The 17,236-nt window shown below is 49.5% G+C and overlaps 1 protein-coding gene across 1 annotated transcript; it reads right to left on the bottom strand.

Annotated features, from left to right (window-relative positions):
- Positions 1 to 5,450: 5,450 nt before the first annotated feature.
- THEM6 (thioesterase superfamily member 6) lies at positions 5,451 to 14,240 on the bottom strand. Its single transcript, XM_040352097.1, has 3 exons — positions 14,174 to 14,240; positions 11,071 to 11,598; positions 5,451 to 5,591 (listed from the first exon to the last, which is right to left on the bottom strand). Exons 2-3 carry the CDS (start codon positions 11,575 to 11,577, stop codon positions 5,481 to 5,483), a joined length of 618 nt encoding a protein of 205 aa, XP_040208031.1. The 5' UTR covers positions 11,578 to 11,598; positions 14,174 to 14,240; the 3' UTR covers positions 5,451 to 5,480.
- Between the last annotated feature and the right edge of the window lie 2,996 nt (positions 14,241 to 17,236).

Here is a 17,236-nt window from a genome sequence, read left to right as displayed (position 1 = left end):
ACCAACGCAAAGCCAATCGTTGTTACCCCCCCCCCTCTTCCGTTGACGCACCCAACATACACGCTACTTTGCATGTATGGACTTGAAGAAGAATCTCACTTCTATTTCTACTGATGTGTTCTGTTTCTCAGGGGACAAAGTAACACACGTACTAAGGCTAGCTATGAGGTCGGAAAGGGTGACAACTCCCTCCATGACTATCCCAAAACACAGCTAGAAAGGAGACGGCTGCTTTGACAGAAGGCACTTTTCTCTGGCTCCAAGCACTTGCTTGAGATGCATGTCTAACGAGGAATGCGGGGTCTGTCTCCATGCGCTTGCTCTTGACGAACGTCTAACGAGGAATGCGGGGTCTGTCTCCATGCGCTTGCTCTTGACGAACGTCTAACGAGGAATGCGGGGTCTGTCTCCATGCGCTTGCTCTTGACGAACATCTAACGAGACGTGTGGGGTCTGTCTCCATGCGCTTGCTCTTGACGAACGTCTAACGAGGAATGCGGGGTCTGTCTCCATGCGCTTGCTCTTGACGAACGTCTAACGAGACGTGCGGGGAGGAAGGGGCTTGCCAGCTAAAAAAAATTCCAATCAAGCGGGGAAGTGCAGCCGCCTCCTTGCAAGCTGCGTTTTGGGATTGTCATGGGAGTTGCTACCCTTTCTGACCTCACAGCTAGCCTTAGTACATGCAACAACTCCCTCCATGACTATCCCAAAACGCAGCTAGCAAGAAGACAGCTGCTTTGGCAGATAGAGCGCTTCTCCATCTCCAAGCACTTCCCCGCTTGATTGGAAAAGGTTTAGCTGATAAGCACCCCCCACACGTTTCGTTAGACGTTCGTCAAGAGCAAGTGCATGGAGACAGACCCCACATTCCTCGTTAAGACATTCGTCTCAAGCAAGTGCTTGGAGATGGAGAAAAGTGCCTTCTGTCAAAGCAGCCATCTCCTTGCTAGCTGCATTGGGCAGTGGTGAAGGGGTGCCCTGTCCCATATCACAACTACTAACCTTAAACAGCACATAGGAGAATGGGACCAAGTATTACATGTACTTTGTCCTTTGGGGGAATAGAGAACAGAGAAGTGAGACTTCTTCTTTAGCATGGAGCTGGGTCCAGAAAGTGAAATTTCAGGTCCTGGAGCTCTGCCATCATCTACTATAGACGTTCTCCCTCTAAACATGGCCAAGTTGCTACACCATTACCATTATTTGGGCTGTGTGATTAATTCCGTGTACATTTAGGTCACAGCCTAGTTGGACGGGGTGTTCATATTCACACCCATCCCACAAAAGCATCACATAAAACAAAAAGGTGCTTGGAGTAAGGTCTGAGAAAGATAAGAATAAGAAAACCACATAACATATAAAAGGTGCCTAAAGACAATATTAAAACGATTATCCTACAAACATTCAAGATGGCCGTGGCATGCTTTACGTTTGTGTCTATAAAGAGGTAAGGGGCCCTATGAAGAAGTAAGGGGATACTGCAAGGAAAAAATTCCACCTCAGCCAACTCCAAAGACTCAACAATTGGTCCACAGGCATAGGAACATTCACCAATCCAACCAAAAACACTGGACCAAGCAACTGGTAGTATTTACTCCCATGCAACAGCACTTTTTTCCCTCATCTTGAAGACATTTTGCCTCTCATCCAAGTAGCTTCCTCAGCTACAAATGATTGACAGGAATATACTCCTGTATTTATAGTCACACCAGATAGGTCAATGGCCTTTATTCAATCACCATGGTGACATCTAATAAGTCAAGGCAGACCAAGAACATGACGGGAGGTGCGAAATACCAAGAAACTGCTCTGTTCTGTTTACATAAGCCAAGTTTTGTGGTCCAATAAAGCCTGGAGAGGGTATTAATGGTTATGTAGCTTAAGATCAAAATTGTTGCCAGATATTTCATTTGGTTGGCAGATAGTGTTGAAGGCCAACTCAACAGATTAGGGGGTCACCGTTTCTATTCGATGTAGACGGCCCACTTGAAGTTTAATGTAGATGGCCCATTTCAGGTTTGATTTAGAGAGCCTATTTCAGGTTTTCTGAAGATGGACTATTTCAGGTTCGATTTAGAAAAACTGCTCTGTTCCGTTTCCATAAGCCAAGTTTTGTGGCTGAAGGTCAAAATTGTTGCCAATTTCCCAGGGTTAGAGATGCTTAAATTATATTTCATTTGGTTGGCAGATAGTGTTGAAGGCCAATCCAACAGTTTAGGGATCACCGTTTCCGTTTGATGTAGATGGCCCACTTGACGTTTGATGTAGATGGCCCATTTCAGGTTTGATTTAGATGGCCTATTTCTGGTTTTCTGAAGATGGACTATTTCAGGTTTGATTTAGAAAACTGCTCTGTTCTGTTTCCATAAGCTAAGTTTTGTGGTCCCATAAAGCCTGGTTATGTGGCTGAAGGTCAAAATTGTTGTCAATTTCCCAGGGTTAGAGATGCTAAAATGATATTTTATTTGGTTGGCAGATAGTGTTGAAGGCCAACCCAACTGTTTAGGGATCACTGTTTCCGTTTGATGTAGATGGCCCACTTGACGTTTGATGTAGATGGCCCACTTGACGTTTGATGTAGATGGCCCACTTGACGTTTGATGTAGATGGACCACTTGACGTTTGATGTAGATGGACCACTTGACGTTTGATGTAGATGGACCACTTGACGTTCGATGTAGATGGCCCACTTGACGTTTGATGTAGATGGCCCATTTCAGGTTCGATTTAGACTATTCCAGGTTTGAAGTAGATGGCCTATTTCACATTTTTGGCCTCCCCTGCTCTGCTGACAATCTGCGCTATCCTTGACACATTCAGATGGTGGTCCATGTAAACCAGTTGTCCAAAATCTGCATCCCACGGGACAAAGAGGACAACAGGTTCCAAAGAGGTACCATGATGACTGGATACTGTAAATTAGAACCGGGTGCTTTCACAAACCTTCACAGCTCCCATCATGTTTTTGTGGCATGCACATCCACCTAGACACATTATATGACACCATGATGACTGGTTTAGGTGTGAATTTAAATACTGGGGTATGTTTCTTGACACTCGTTAAAACTTAAAGCGTAAGAAAACCCATCCATTTACCAGCTTCAAAAACGTTTCATTTCCAGCACGTGCCGGAAATGTAACACTCCCATAGGTTGTGCTCTCAACCAAACTGTCAAACCATCCAATGGCTGGTGTCATAACTGATGAGATGTGCAGCATCATGGCAGTTGTAGATTAAACAAAGGCAAAGATGGCAGCTTTCTTGGCTGAAAACCATAGGGGGGGGTTTACTTACACTTTAAGAGGTGACTTGGACGAGCAGTAAAAAGCCTTCAAAATTACAGAACAAGTCCAGCTGAATGTGTATAACTACTACTAGCTATACCACTACCTGGAGAAAATGAGAACCTTTATAGAAACAGGGTCAGCCAAATGTTCTCCGATGTCTTTAAGGCTGGGCTCAGTGCTTTAAGGTTCTTTTTTATACATGAATAAATAACAAAAATGCTAACTAATACACCCAAAATGCAGCACACAGCACTTTTTGCAACAAGTCCCACTCAAAACAATGCGATTTTCCCCTGAACATTATATAGCATCCTCTATATCAGTGGTTCGCAAACTTTTGGGAGAACAGAGACTGGTAAATTTTGTTTAAAACCCTCCATTGCCCCAACAGTAAAAAATACAATGTATACTCACACAGTAAAAGTATGGGAACAAGTTTTGACATGCTGGAAAGGACTGGGTGTCAACGTAGGGGGAGATGGGGGCTGTGGAGTGAGTTAGAGGACTCTACAACAGACTTTGTGGCCCTGTATGGGAAAAGATATCTGGAGGAGGCTGGGAGGGGGCACTGTGGGGCACAGTTTGTTGTTGGGGTCACTAGGGGAAACTGGAGGCTCTACAGAACATGTGGTGGCCCTGCAGGGGAAAAAAAAAAAGTTTTTGGGAAGAGGCTGGGAGGGGGTACAGTGGGACACTGTTGGTGGTAGGGGGCACTATGGAGGACTGGAGGCTCTGCAGCAGACTTGGTGGCTCTGTAGGGAAAAAAAGGTTTCTGGAGGAGGCACCATTAGTGGTTGGGGTCACTAGGGAGGACTGGAGGCTTTACAGAAGATGTGATGGCCCTGCAGGAAAAAAAGTTTTCTGGGAGGGGGCACTGTGGGACACTGTTAGGACTAGAGGCTCTGAAGCTGGCTGGGGGGTACTGTTACAGGTTGGGTGGCACAGTGGTGGCCGAGGGCTCCCAGAGGGCCTGAAAGCACTGTGGGTCACTATGACTCCCTCCCACAGTGCTTCCAAATATTCTTGAAGGTTGGGTGGAACAGTGGTGGCTGAGGGCTCTCAGAGGGCCTGAGAGCACTGTAGGTCATTGTGACCCCCTTCCACAGTGCCTCCCAGCACTGTTGGAGGCTGGGAGGCACAGTGGTGGCTGAGGGCTCTCAGAGGGCCCGAGAGCACTGTAGGTCATTGTGACCCCCTTCCACAGTGCCTCCCAGCACTGTTGGAGGCTGGGAGGCACAGTGGTGGCTGAGGGCTCTCAGGGGGCCTGGGAACACCATGGGTCACTATGGCCCCCTGCCATAGTGCCTCCCAGCACTGTTAGTGGTTGGGTGGCACAGTGATAGCTTTCAGGGAGCTTGGGAGCACTGTGGGTCACTATGGAAGGTTGGGGGGCACTATGGGTGCTGAGAGGCACTGTGGGAGATAAAGGAATCTGCAGCTGGCTGTAGGCTTAAGAAAAAGAAGTGCTTGAAAAACCACTACTCTATATCAGCCAGCCATTCTCTTGCATGGAACCCTAGAGTTCCTCCAGAGGGTTGCTATGGGTTCCCTGAGCTGTGGCAGGTTGACTTCCTATCTGATGGTGCCTGCATTGTTCCTGGGCCCAGGCTACCAGTCAAAATCACCAGTATGACCCAATTATCTTTTTAGCCGTCTGTAAGGGTTGCATTTTCTTACTACTGACCACAAAGGTAAGGGGACCTTTCCCCATTGACCCCCGAATAAATGTCTTTAGTTGGAGTCCCCAGAGACCTGACTATTATTTTAGGGTTCCCCCTGGGGTAAAAAAGGTGCTAAAGAACTTCAACTTCCAGCTTGCCCTCATAGGGAAACACCAAGAACTACAGTTCCTCAAAAACTAGAAGTTGCAGCATTGGGTTGCAAATAAGCTTTGTAAGCTGGGCCGGGGGGGCACTTCTTCAAATCAAATATAAAAAACACACAAAAAAAAAAAAACTAAGATAGAACTCTTTCAGGCGACGCAGACGGCCGAGCCCCCGACACACACCGCTACCTGTACACAGCTCTCTCCCTGGAGGCTCACCAGCGGGAATGTTACGGCTTTTATCTTACAGGAGCAGAGGACTACACGTGTACACTGGAGCCACAATCCTAAACTAGCTGCACTAGACCAGGCAGGGTCAGCAGGAATAAATGGGGGGGGGGGGGGGGGGCCAATGCTGGACGCGTCACTACTGGTCTTTAGTGTGAGACATCCCGCTCTCTGCCCTCAGCTTCTGGCTGCTGCTGTCGTTGTAGTCGATCCAGTGGAGGACCTCATCCGGGAATTCTGGAGACTCCACCTGTGGAGGACAAACAGGAGCATGAAAAATATCTGCCTTCTAAGTGGAACATAATGGTTCTTAGTCCATTTTGCTTTACCTTTTTCAAAAAAAATTGTGAGTTTAACTTTTTTGATTGTTTTACCACTTGCCACCCCTCCACAGTAATTAGCTGTTGAAACGTTTTCGGAAGCACCCTCCCCTCTCGCCGCTTGCTAGTGTTTCTCAGGCTTACTTTTTTTTACCGGGGCGCCCTGAAAACACTCACTTCCGATGACTCTCCAGTATCAGTAAATTGGAGATTTTGACGAGTTGGCTGTTTTGACAGAACACTGGGTAAGGATGATGAAAAAAAGTTGTCTCCACCTTGGAGGCGGCCATGTTGTTGGTTTCTAGCAGGCGGACCAACAATGTCAATGCTGCCGGTGTTCTGTCAAACCAGCCAACTTGTGGAAATCTCAAATTACTGATGCTAACGATTCACCAGAAGTGACGTGGTTGGAGATTTCCACAAGTTGGCTGGTTTGACAGAACACCGGCAGCGTGGACATTGTTAGTCCGCCCACTAGTAACCAACAACATGGCTGCCTCCAAGGCAGAGACAACTTTTTTCCTCCTTAGCCGGTGATCTGTCAAAACAGCCAACTTGTCGAAATTTCCAACCACATCACGGCCGGTGACTCTCTAGCATTAGTAATTGGAGATTTCGAAGAGTTGGCTATTTTTATAGAACACCGGCTAAGAAGGGGGAAAAAAAAAAGTCTGCTTGTCCAACCGTGTTGTTGGTTACTAGCAGGCGGACTAACAATGTCAATGCCACCGGTGTTCTGTCAAAACAGCCAACTCGTAGAAAGCTCCAATTACTGATGCTGACGATTCACAAGAAGTGACGTGTTTGGAGTTTACACAAGTTGGCTGGTTTGACAGAACACCGGCAGCGTGGACATTGTTAGTCCGCCCGCTAGTAACCGACAACATGGCTGCCTCCAAGGCAGAGACAACTTTTTTTTCCTCCGTAGCCGGTGTTCTGTCAAAACAGCCAACTCGTCGAAATCTCCAACCACATCACTTCCGGTGATTCTCCAGCATTAGTAATTAAAGATTTCGACGAGTTGGCTGTTTTGGCAGAACACCAGCTAAGGAGGAAAAAAAAGTTGTCTCCGCTTTGGAGGCGACCATGTTGTTGGTTACTAGCGGGCGGACTAACAATGTCCACGCTGCCGGTGTTCTGTCAAAACAGTCAACTTGTGGAACTCTCCAATTACTGATGCTGGAGAGTCACCGAAAGTGACGTAGTTGGAGATTTCCACAAGTTGGCTGGTTTGACAGAACACTGGCAGCATGGACATGGATAGTTCCGCCCGCTTGTAAACAACAACATGGCCGCTTCCAAGGCGGAGACACAATTTTTTTCCACCTTAGCCGGTGTTCTGTCAAAACAGCCAACTTGTGGAAATCCCCAATCACTGATGCTGGAAAGTCACCGGAAGAGAGGTGGTTGGATATTTTGCTGAGTTGGAAAGAACACCGGCAGCGTGGACACTAAGGCTGCATTCACAACTGAGCGTTTTGTCGCCACTCCAAAACGCCTGACGCCGAACGCCTGAAGCTCAAACAAGTTCCGGACCCTTTTTTGTCGAGTGAATCGGGCGGTTTGGGCGTTTTTGAGCGTTTGTATTTCCCATAGAAAGTAATGAAAAAAGGTTGATTCAAGCGACTAGCGCGACAATGAGCGTTTGCTACGGGCGATTTGTCGCTTTAATCAATAGAACTTTTCACCCAGGCAGAAGATAAATAAAATCTACCAACATAGCAACAAGTGATGAAAAGATGATAATTTATCCTATTGGCTAAAATAAAAAATGTCGAAGTACAAAAACGTCGGACGACGCTGTATGCAAACGCACAAATACGCATGAATATGCACGACAAAACGCCGGAAAAAACGACCAAACAAGCTACGCTCAGGTGTGAATGCAGCCTCATACACAGTGCTCCTGGTTTAGGGTCCTGGAATAGGTCATTTATTTCTGGCTAAAAAGCCAACATGTTTCAAGGTTCTAAAGAGCCCCCCATTGATAAAGATCCAATTAATGGGAAATCGATATCCTGTGTTAGTTCATAATATTGGGGGCACCTCCTAAAAACTTCAACATCAGAAAGCACGACCAATTAGATGATTAAACTCCTATAAGGAATCCAATAGGTAGATTCAGAAAGAGTTAGGCCGGCTTATCAGTAGATAAGCCTAACTCAGAATCTGCGCCGACTTATGTTTAAGTGTATGCTCAAACAGAGATACGCTTAAACATATCTAAGATACGAGGGCTTGCGCCGTCCTATCTTAGATTGCAATATTTTGGATGGCCGCTAGGTGGCGCTTCCATTGCAGTCGGCGTAGAATATGTAAATGAGGGGATACGCCGATTCACGAACGTACGCCAGGCCGACGCAGTACTTTTACGCCGTTTACGTAAGAGATAGGCCGCGTAAAGTTACAGCTAGGCTCTAGTGGAATAGTAATGTCAAGTATGGCCGCCGTTCCCGCCGCGAAATTCGAAATTTTTACGTCGTTTGCGCAAGTCGTCCGTGAATCGGGATTTACGTCGTTTACGTCCACGTCTAAATCAATAGGCCCGTACGGCGTACTTAGCCGCAATGCGCACTGGGAAATGTAGGCGCCCGGCGCATGCGCAGTACCCAAAAAACGTCAAAAACGTGAGGTCAAGCCTCATTACCATTAAACACGCCCCCCTCCAACCCATTTGAATTAGGCGCCCTTACGCCTGCCGCGATTACACTATGCCGCCCTAAGTAAGGAGGTAAGTGCTTTGAGAATCATGTACTTGCCTCTCTTACTTAAAGCGGCGTAGTGTAAACACGCTAGGCTACGCCGTCTTAAAATTGCGCACCTGTACCTGAATCTACCTATAAGTCTGCCCACTAGTAACCAACAACATGGCAGAGACAACTTTTTTTCCTACTTAGTCGGTGTTCTGTCAAAACAGCCAACTCGTCGAAATCTCCAATCACTTACAGTCATTTTCCAGCATTAGTAATTGGAGATTTCAACGAGTTGGCTGTTTAACCACTTACCCCCCGGACCATATTGCTGGTCAAAGACCAGGCCACTTTTTGCGATTCGGCACTGCGTCGCTTTAAATGACAATTGCGCGGTCGTGCTACGTGGCTCCCAAACAAAATTGGCGTCCTTTTTTCCCCACAAATAGAGCTTTCTTTTGGGGGTATTTGATCACCTCTGCGGTTTTTAGTTTTTGCGCTGTAAAAAAAAAAATAGAGCGACAATTTGGAAAAAAATGAATATTTTTTACTTTTTGCTATAATAAATATCCCCCAAAAATATATAAAAAAACGATTTTCTTTCCCTCAGTTTAGGCCGATACGTATTCTTCTACATATTTTTCGTAGAAGAAAAAAAAATCGCAATAAGCGTTTATTGATTGGTTTGCGCAAAATTTATAGCGTTTACAAAATAGGGGGTAGTTTTATGGCATTTTTATTAATATTCTTTTTTTTTACTAGTAATGGCGGCGATCAGCGATTTTTATCGGTACTGCGACATTATGGTGGACACTTCAGACACATTTTTGGGACCATTGGCATTTTTATAGCGATCAGTGCTCTAAAAATGCATTGATTACTGTAAAAATGCCACTGGCAGTGAAGGGGTTAACACTAGGGGGCGGGGAAGGGGTTAAGTATGTTCCCTGGGTGTGTTCTAACTGTAGGGGGGGTGTGAAATCACTAGGGCAAATGACTGATCGCTGTTCATACATTGTATGAACAGACGGTCAGGCATTTCTCCCCTGACAGGACCGGGAGCTGTGTTCCCAGTTCTCGCTCTGTAACGAGCGATCGCGGGTGACCGGCGGCGATCGCGCCCGCTGGGCACGCGCGTCAGGGGCGAGCGCGGGAGGGGGGGGCGCGCGCCCCTATTGGCTGCTCGGCGAGATGACGTATAGCTACGTGATCTCGCCCAGCAGAGCCGACCTGCCGCCGTATAAATGTTAAACAGAGCACTGGCTAAGGAAGAAAAATTGTTGTCTCTGCCTTGGAAGCGGCCATGTTTTTGGTTACTAGCGGGCGGGCTAACAATGTCAATGCCGCCGGTGTTCTGTCAAAACAGCCAACTCGTGGAAAGCTCCAATTAATGATGCTGGAGAGTCACCAGAGGTGACATGGTTTGAGATTTTGACGGGGGGGGGGGGGGGGAGAGTTTGACAGAACATGGCAGCGTGGACACTGTTAGTCCGCCCGCTAGTAACCAACAACATGGCCGTCTCCAAGGTGGAGACAACTTTTTTCGTCCTTAGTCAGTGTTCTGTCAAAACAGCCAACTTGTCGAAATCTCCGACCACGTCACGGCCGGTGACTGCAGCATCAGTGGGCCGGATTCAGAAACAAGATACCACGGCGTATCTCCTGATACGTTGTCGTATCTCTGAGTCCGGCCGGTCGTATCTATGCGACTGATTCATAGAATCAGGTTACGCATCGATATCCCTAAGATCCGACAGGTGTAAGTGTCTTACACCGTCGTATCTTAGGCTGCAATTTCATGCTGGCCGCTAGGTGGCGCTTCCGTATAGTTGCGCGAGGAATATGCAAATTAGGTAGTTACGCCGATTCAGAAACGTACATCCGGCCGGCGCATTTTTGTTACTTCGTTTACGTTAGGCTTTTTTCGGCGTAAAGTTACCCCTGCTATATGAGGCGTAGCTAATGTTAAGTATGGCCGTCGTTCCCGCGTCGAGTTTTGAAAATTTTACGTCGTTTGCCTAAGTCGTTCGCGAATAGGGCTGGACGTAATTTACGTTCAAGTCGAAAGCAATGACGTTTTGCGGGCAGATTTTCGAGCATGCGCACTGGGATTTTTTCACGAACGGCGCATGCGCCGTTAAAAAAGAAACGTAAAATACGCGGGGTCAAAGCAAATTTAAATAAAACACGCCCCCAACATCCCCATTTGAATTAGGCGGGTTTACGCCGGCCCACATACGTTACGCCGCCGTAACTTAGGGCGCAAGTTCTTTCTGAATACGGAACTTGCGCCCAAAGTTACAGCGCCGTAACGTATCGGGCGGATAGATACACCAATGTATCTGAATCCGGCCCAGTATATTTTAGATTTCAACAAGTTGGCTGTTTTGACAGAACACAGGCTAAGGAGGGAAAAAAGAAAAAAGTTGTCTCCACCTCGGAGGCGGCCATGTTGTTGGTTACTAGCAATGTCAAGGCTGCCGGTGTTCTGTCAAAACAACCAACTTGTGGAAATCTCCAATTGACGTGGTTGGAGATTTTGAGGGGTTGGAGTTTGACAGAACACCGGCTCCAAAAACGGTTGCAGCTGCCGGTATCATCCCGGTGTCACCACCGGAGGTCCAGCAACGTACTGGTACGTCACTGGTCCAGAAGTGGTTTGGTATATACCGTATTTTACCAATTCTCCTCTAGGGTACCTCCCATTCGCCCCGCTCACCTTTCTCTTGCACATGCTTTGCACCACCTTGTCCGGGGTGTTGCCTATGATGTGCTGCCGACTCAGCAGAACGGCGCAGACGAAGCCATCTTTGGGCGCCACGAAGCGTTGCTCCACGTAGAAGGCCTTGTCATCCCAGCAGATCAGACGGGTGCGTATCTCGAACGCCTCGAACAGGCGCAGCGAGCGGCGGTAGCGAACGGTGCAGGCGGCCATCACCATGCCGGCCCCCAACCCGTGGATGGCTCCGAAGAGGCCGCAGCGGGTGAAGCAGGAGAGTCTGGCGAAGTCGGCCTCCCGGAGGTAGCGGGAGTTGTTCATGTGGAGGAGGAAGTCCAGGTCGTGGGGCAGAACCAAACCCGAGAAGGCGTGCTCCTTCAGCAGGTCCTTCACCACGGGCTGCAGGCGGGCCCTCAGGACCGAGAAGAAGGCGCGGAGGAAGTACCAGACGTCCAGCAGGGAGAACAAGGCGGCGGTGAGGCCGAGGAGGGAAACCACGAGCCACATGGTGCTTCCAGGTCAGGACACCTGCAGGAGAAGACAAGAACTTAGGAACACGGACAACGGCACCACCGACCAGCACAGCAACAGTAATGTACAGAGTGCAGGGGTCAGGAGTGTGTAATGTACAGAGTGCAGGGGTCAGGAGTGTGTAATGTACAGGGGTCAGGAGTGTGTAATGTACAGAGTGCAGGGGTCAGGAGTGTGTAATGTACAGAGTGCAGGGTCAGGAGTGTGTATAATACAGAGTGCAGGGGTCAGGAGTGTGTAATGTACAGAGTACAGGGGTCAGGAGTGTGTATAATACAGAGTACAGGGGTCCAGACTGTGTATAATACAGAGTGCAGGGGTCAGGAGTGTGTAATGCACAGAGTGCAGGGGTCAGGAGTGTGTAATGTACAGAGTGCAGGGGTCAGGAGTGTGTGTAATGTACAGAGTGCAGGGGTCAGGAGTGTGTAATGTACAGAGTGCAGGGGTCAGGAGTGTGTAATGTACAGAGTGCAGGGGTCAGGAGTGTGCATCATACAGAGTCGGCAGTGGCGGAGGTGATGGCGTCCTGTCCCTGCCTGTGTATGGAGTGAGGGAGTTTAATGACCCAAATTTTTTTTTTATAGTGAAAATAAATAAATAAAATAAAGTAAAATAAATAAGGGTCTCATTTACATTTTCCCCGGCAATGGACCTTTCCCTCGGCACACCCCGGTAATTGCCCCCCCCCCCCCCCGGCATTGCACTGACAGGTTGTGCTGTCAGGTAGAGGTGGATGGATCACAAGACTGGCTGAACAGAATTAGAAATCCTATATATTGTATGCGTGTCGATATACGTATACTGCTCCTTCACCCCACAGTGCTCATTCACTGCACCCCCACAGTGCTCCCCACTACACCGCACCCCCACAGTGCTCCCCACTGCGCTCTTTACAACACCCCACAGTGCTCCCCACTACACCGCTCCCCACTACACTGCACCCCCCACAGTGCTCCCCACTACGCCGCACCCCCACAGTGCTCCCCACTACACTGCACCCCCACAGTGCTCCCCACTGCGCTCTTTACAACACCCCACAGTGCTCCCCACTACACTGCATCCCCACAGTGCTCCCCACTGCACTCCCACAGTGCTCCCCACTATACTGCACCCCCACAACACCTAAAAGTGCTCCCCCACAACACCCAATAGCGCTCCCCACAACACCCAAGAGTGCTCCCCACTATACTGCACCCCCACAACACACAAAAATGCTCCCCACTGCACCCCCACAACACCAACAAGTTCTGCTCACTATACTGCACCCCCACAGTGCTCCCCACTGCACCCAAAAGTGCTCCCCACTACACTGCACCCCCACAGTGCTCCCCACTACACTGCACCCCCACAGTGCTCCCCACTATACTGCACCCCCCACAGTGCTCCCCACTGCACCCAAAAGTGCTCCCCACTATACTGCACCCCCACAGTGCTCCCCACTAAGGATGAGCTCTGGCGTGTTCACATAGAACACGTGCAGAGCCCGCCAGGATATCGGCACCCGCGCTGCGCTAATAACAGCCAGGGAGACATTTCATGATCCCTGCAGCCGAGCATCGGGACAATGTCTCCCTGGCTGTGATTAGCGCAGCGCTGTGCTCACTTCCTGGCGGGCTCTGCACGTGTTCTATGCGAACACGCCAGAGCTCATCCTTACTCCCCACAATACCCAAAAGTGCTCCCCACTGTGCTCCCCACTATACTGCACCCCTACAGTGCTCCCCACTATACTGTACCCCTACAGTGCTCCCCACTACACTGCACCCCCACAGTGCTCCCCACTATACTGCACCCCCACAGTGCTCCCCACTACACTGCATCCCCACAGTGCTCCCCACTACACTGCATCCCCACAGTGCTCCCCACTATACTGCACTCCCACAACACCTAAAAGTGCTCCCCACAACACCCAAGAGTGCTCCCCACTACACCCCCACAGTGCTCCTCACTGCACCCCCACAGTGTCCCCACTACACCGCACCCCACAGTGCTCCTCACTGCACCCCCACAGTGCTCCCCACTACACCTCACCCCCACAGTGCTCCTCACTGCACCCCCACAGTGCTCCCCACTACACCGCACCCCCACAGTGCTCCTCACTGCACCCCCACAGTGTCCCCACTACACCGCACCCCCACCCCCACAGTGCTCCCCACTACACTGCACCCCCACAGTGCTCCCCACTACACCGCACCCCCACAGTGCTCCTCACTGCACCCCCACAGTGTCCCCACTACACCGCACCCCCACTACACCGCACCCCCACAGTGCTCCCCACTACACTGCACCCCCACAGTGCTCCCCACTGCACTGCAGTGCTCCCCACTATACGGCACCCCCACAGTGCTCCCCACTACACCGCACCCCCACAGTGCTCCTCACAGTGCTCCCTTTTCCTATATGTCACTCGCACCTCCACGCCACACCCCCCTCTCCAGGGAATGCATGGACTTCTCACTGTACACAACCCTCCCCCATCCACCAATCCCCCCACCCCCCTCCCGGGAATGAATGGACGGACTTCCCCCTCCCCGGGAATGAATGAATAAATGGACGGAGCCCCCATACACACCTCTCAGTGATCTTCCTGCTGCCTGACTGACATATACCCCGGAACCAACCATCCGCACAGCCGGCTGGGGGGGAGACCAACACACACTAAAGGGTTTTACTCCTCACCTCAGACAGACCGACCCCTCTAATCACATTCCTCCTCAGTTATAATCTCCATTCTCCACATCTACAGATCTGTATTACCTTGTTAGGGGCCAGGCTGGATAGGTGTCGTCACAGAGCAACCCCTATTCCCGGCCGAGATGAGATCTTCCGTCGTCTAGTGATACCGGAGATCACACAGAGCGGACTGAACCATTCCAGGCCGGAGGGGGGGTGGGGAGATTCTCCTCATGTCACTTCATCTGCCTTGTCAGCTGTGTACAAAGTTCTGTGTGACACATAATCCCTCACACCTCACACGTCACACTAGATAAAGATATATATATATATATATATATATATATATATATATATATATATATATATATATATATATATATATATATATACACTTATTTGAGCAATCATTTTTCAAACGCCTATTTTTTTGGGGGGGGGGGGGGGAAGAAACGGTTTCATAAAAATTAAACAATAAAACAGTAAAGTTAGCCCAATTTTTTTGTATAATATGAAAGATGAAGTCACGCCTAGTAAAACTGCGCACACTCATGGAATGGCGCCAAACTTCGGTACTTAAAAATCTCCATAGGCGGCGCTTTAGAGTTACAGAGGAGGATACCTCACATGTGGGGTTTTAACGGCGTTTACATATGTGGGCGGGACTTACGCGTGCGCTCGCTTCTGAGCGCAAGCTACCGGGGACAGGGGCGTTTTAAATATTTATTTATTTTTTATTTTACTTAAATTTATTTATTTTTACACTTTTTTTTTATCACTTTTATTCCTATTACAAGGAATGTAAACATCCCTTGTAATAGGAATAGTGTGTGACAGGTCCTCTTTATGGAGAGGTGCGGGGGCTATAAGACCTCACATCTCTCCTCAAGGGCTGGAAAGCATGAGATTGTGAGAAAAAAACTCTCATGCTTTCAACCACGATTGCAGCTTTCTTTACTTCCAGGTACCCGGGCGTGACATCATAACATCATGCCCGGGCCTCCGACAGTCATAGAGATGACAGGTGACCATCTGGTCACCGGTCATCTCTATACTACTCATCCGGCTCTGGACAATACTTTCTCCGCGCCTCCGATGGCACGGGAGAGACCAGAGAAGCACCGGATGGTGGCTGGTGGCAGGGGGAGGGAATGTCCCCTCCCGTCACCTATAAGAACGATCAAGCAGCGGAACCGCCGCTATGATCGTTCTTATGGTGCGCAGAATCGCCGCCTGAAAAGACGGATATCTGCCTGTAGCTGAACCCATCATTCAGGTATCCCCCACTGAAGTCCCGGACGTCATATGATGTCCTACGGTAGGCAGGGCCGCCATCAGGGTGGTACAGGCAGTACGCTGTCATTTCTTTTTTGTAAGGGGCCCGGAGGTTCCCAGGGCCCCGGATGGAAACCCCCCTTTTAATTTTATAAAAAACATTTTTATATATATATATATATATATATATATATATATATATTTTTTTTTTTTTATTAACCACTTCCCGCCCGGTCAATAGACAATTGACGTCCGGGAAGTGGTTGTGAAATCCTGACTGGACGTCTATTGACGTCCAGCAGAATTAAATGCCGGCGCGCGTAGCGCGGCGATCGGTGATGCGGGGTGTCAGTCTGACACCCTGCATCTCCGATCTCGGTAAAGAGCCAGTGACTTGTCCTTAAAGTTCCCCTAACGGGAAAGTTCCTTCAATGACTGCGCAGGCGCAAACTTGCCAACGGAAATCTCCGAACCTCGCCCGGCATCCAGGCTCATTCTTTAACATCCCCGTGGATTGGCGGATGTTAAAGAAAGAGCCAGGAGGCCGGGCGAGCAAAACGACTGGCCACTTTCCTCGAAATCCACGTTGCCCTGGATGCCGGCCGAGGTTTGGAGATTTCTGTCGGCAAGTTTGCGCATGCGCAGTCCTTAAAGGAACTTTCTCGTTAGCCGGAACCATATCGGCAGATCATAGTGCGCCTGCGCAGGAACTTTCACGATAGCCGGAACCATATCGGCAGATCACCGGCTCTTTACCACGTGATCAGCCATGTCCAATTACGGCTGATCACGATGTAGACAGGAAGAGCCGTCTGACAGACGCGAGTAGAGGAGAGCCGATCGGCGGCTCTCCTGACAGGGGGGGGTTCGCGCTGATTGTTTATCAGTGCAGCCCCCCTCGGATGCCCACACTGGACCACCAGGGAAGGGGGCAGTAAAAAAAAAAAAATGAGAAAGATGACAATCAGTGCCCACAAATGGGCACTGACTGGCAACACGGGGACTGGGATAAACAAGTGATGCCCAGCAATGCCCTCAGTGCCACCCCTCAGTGTCCCTCAGTGCCCATCCATGCCCAGTGCCCACCTATCAGTGCCACCCATAAGTACCCATCAGTGCCACCTATGAGTGCCCATCAGTGCCGCATACCAGCACCGCCTATCGGTGCCCATCAGTGCTGCCTATCAGTGCCCATCAGTGTCGCCACCCCGATGCCCATCAGTGCCACCTCATCGGTGCCCATCAGTGCCGCCATATCAGTGCCCATGATCGAAGAAGAAAACGTACTTATTTACAAAAAAATTGAGTTGAGTGGGGGGCCGTCTTAGTACCGACCTTTAACCACTTACGGACCGTCCGCCGCAGGAATACGTCGGCTGTTTAAAGAGGATTTTTTTTTATACGTCACCTATGGAGATTTTTAAGGGCTCTTTCACACGGAGCGGATCCGTATTGATCCGCCCCGTGTGTGTCCGTCGGCTCAGCGGGGATCCTCCGTAATCCCTGCTGAGCTGTCGGCGGACAGGGCGGTCCCCGCACACTGTGCAGAGACCGCCCTGTCTCTCCTCCGCTCTCTCCTATGGGGAATCAGATGAATACGGACCGTGTGTCCGTATTCATCCGATCCGTTCCGCCAGACGGAAGAAAAATAGGGTTTTCTTCCGTCTGAAAAAGCGGATCTTTGCGG

Source organism: Rana temporaria, chromosome 5, assembly GCF_905171775.1.
Source record: "Rana temporaria chromosome 5, aRanTem1.1, whole genome shotgun sequence".
Taxonomy (NCBI): Eukaryota; Metazoa; Chordata; class Amphibia; order Anura; family Ranidae; genus Rana; species Rana temporaria.
This window is presented reverse-complemented; position numbering and strand designations above follow the sequence as displayed.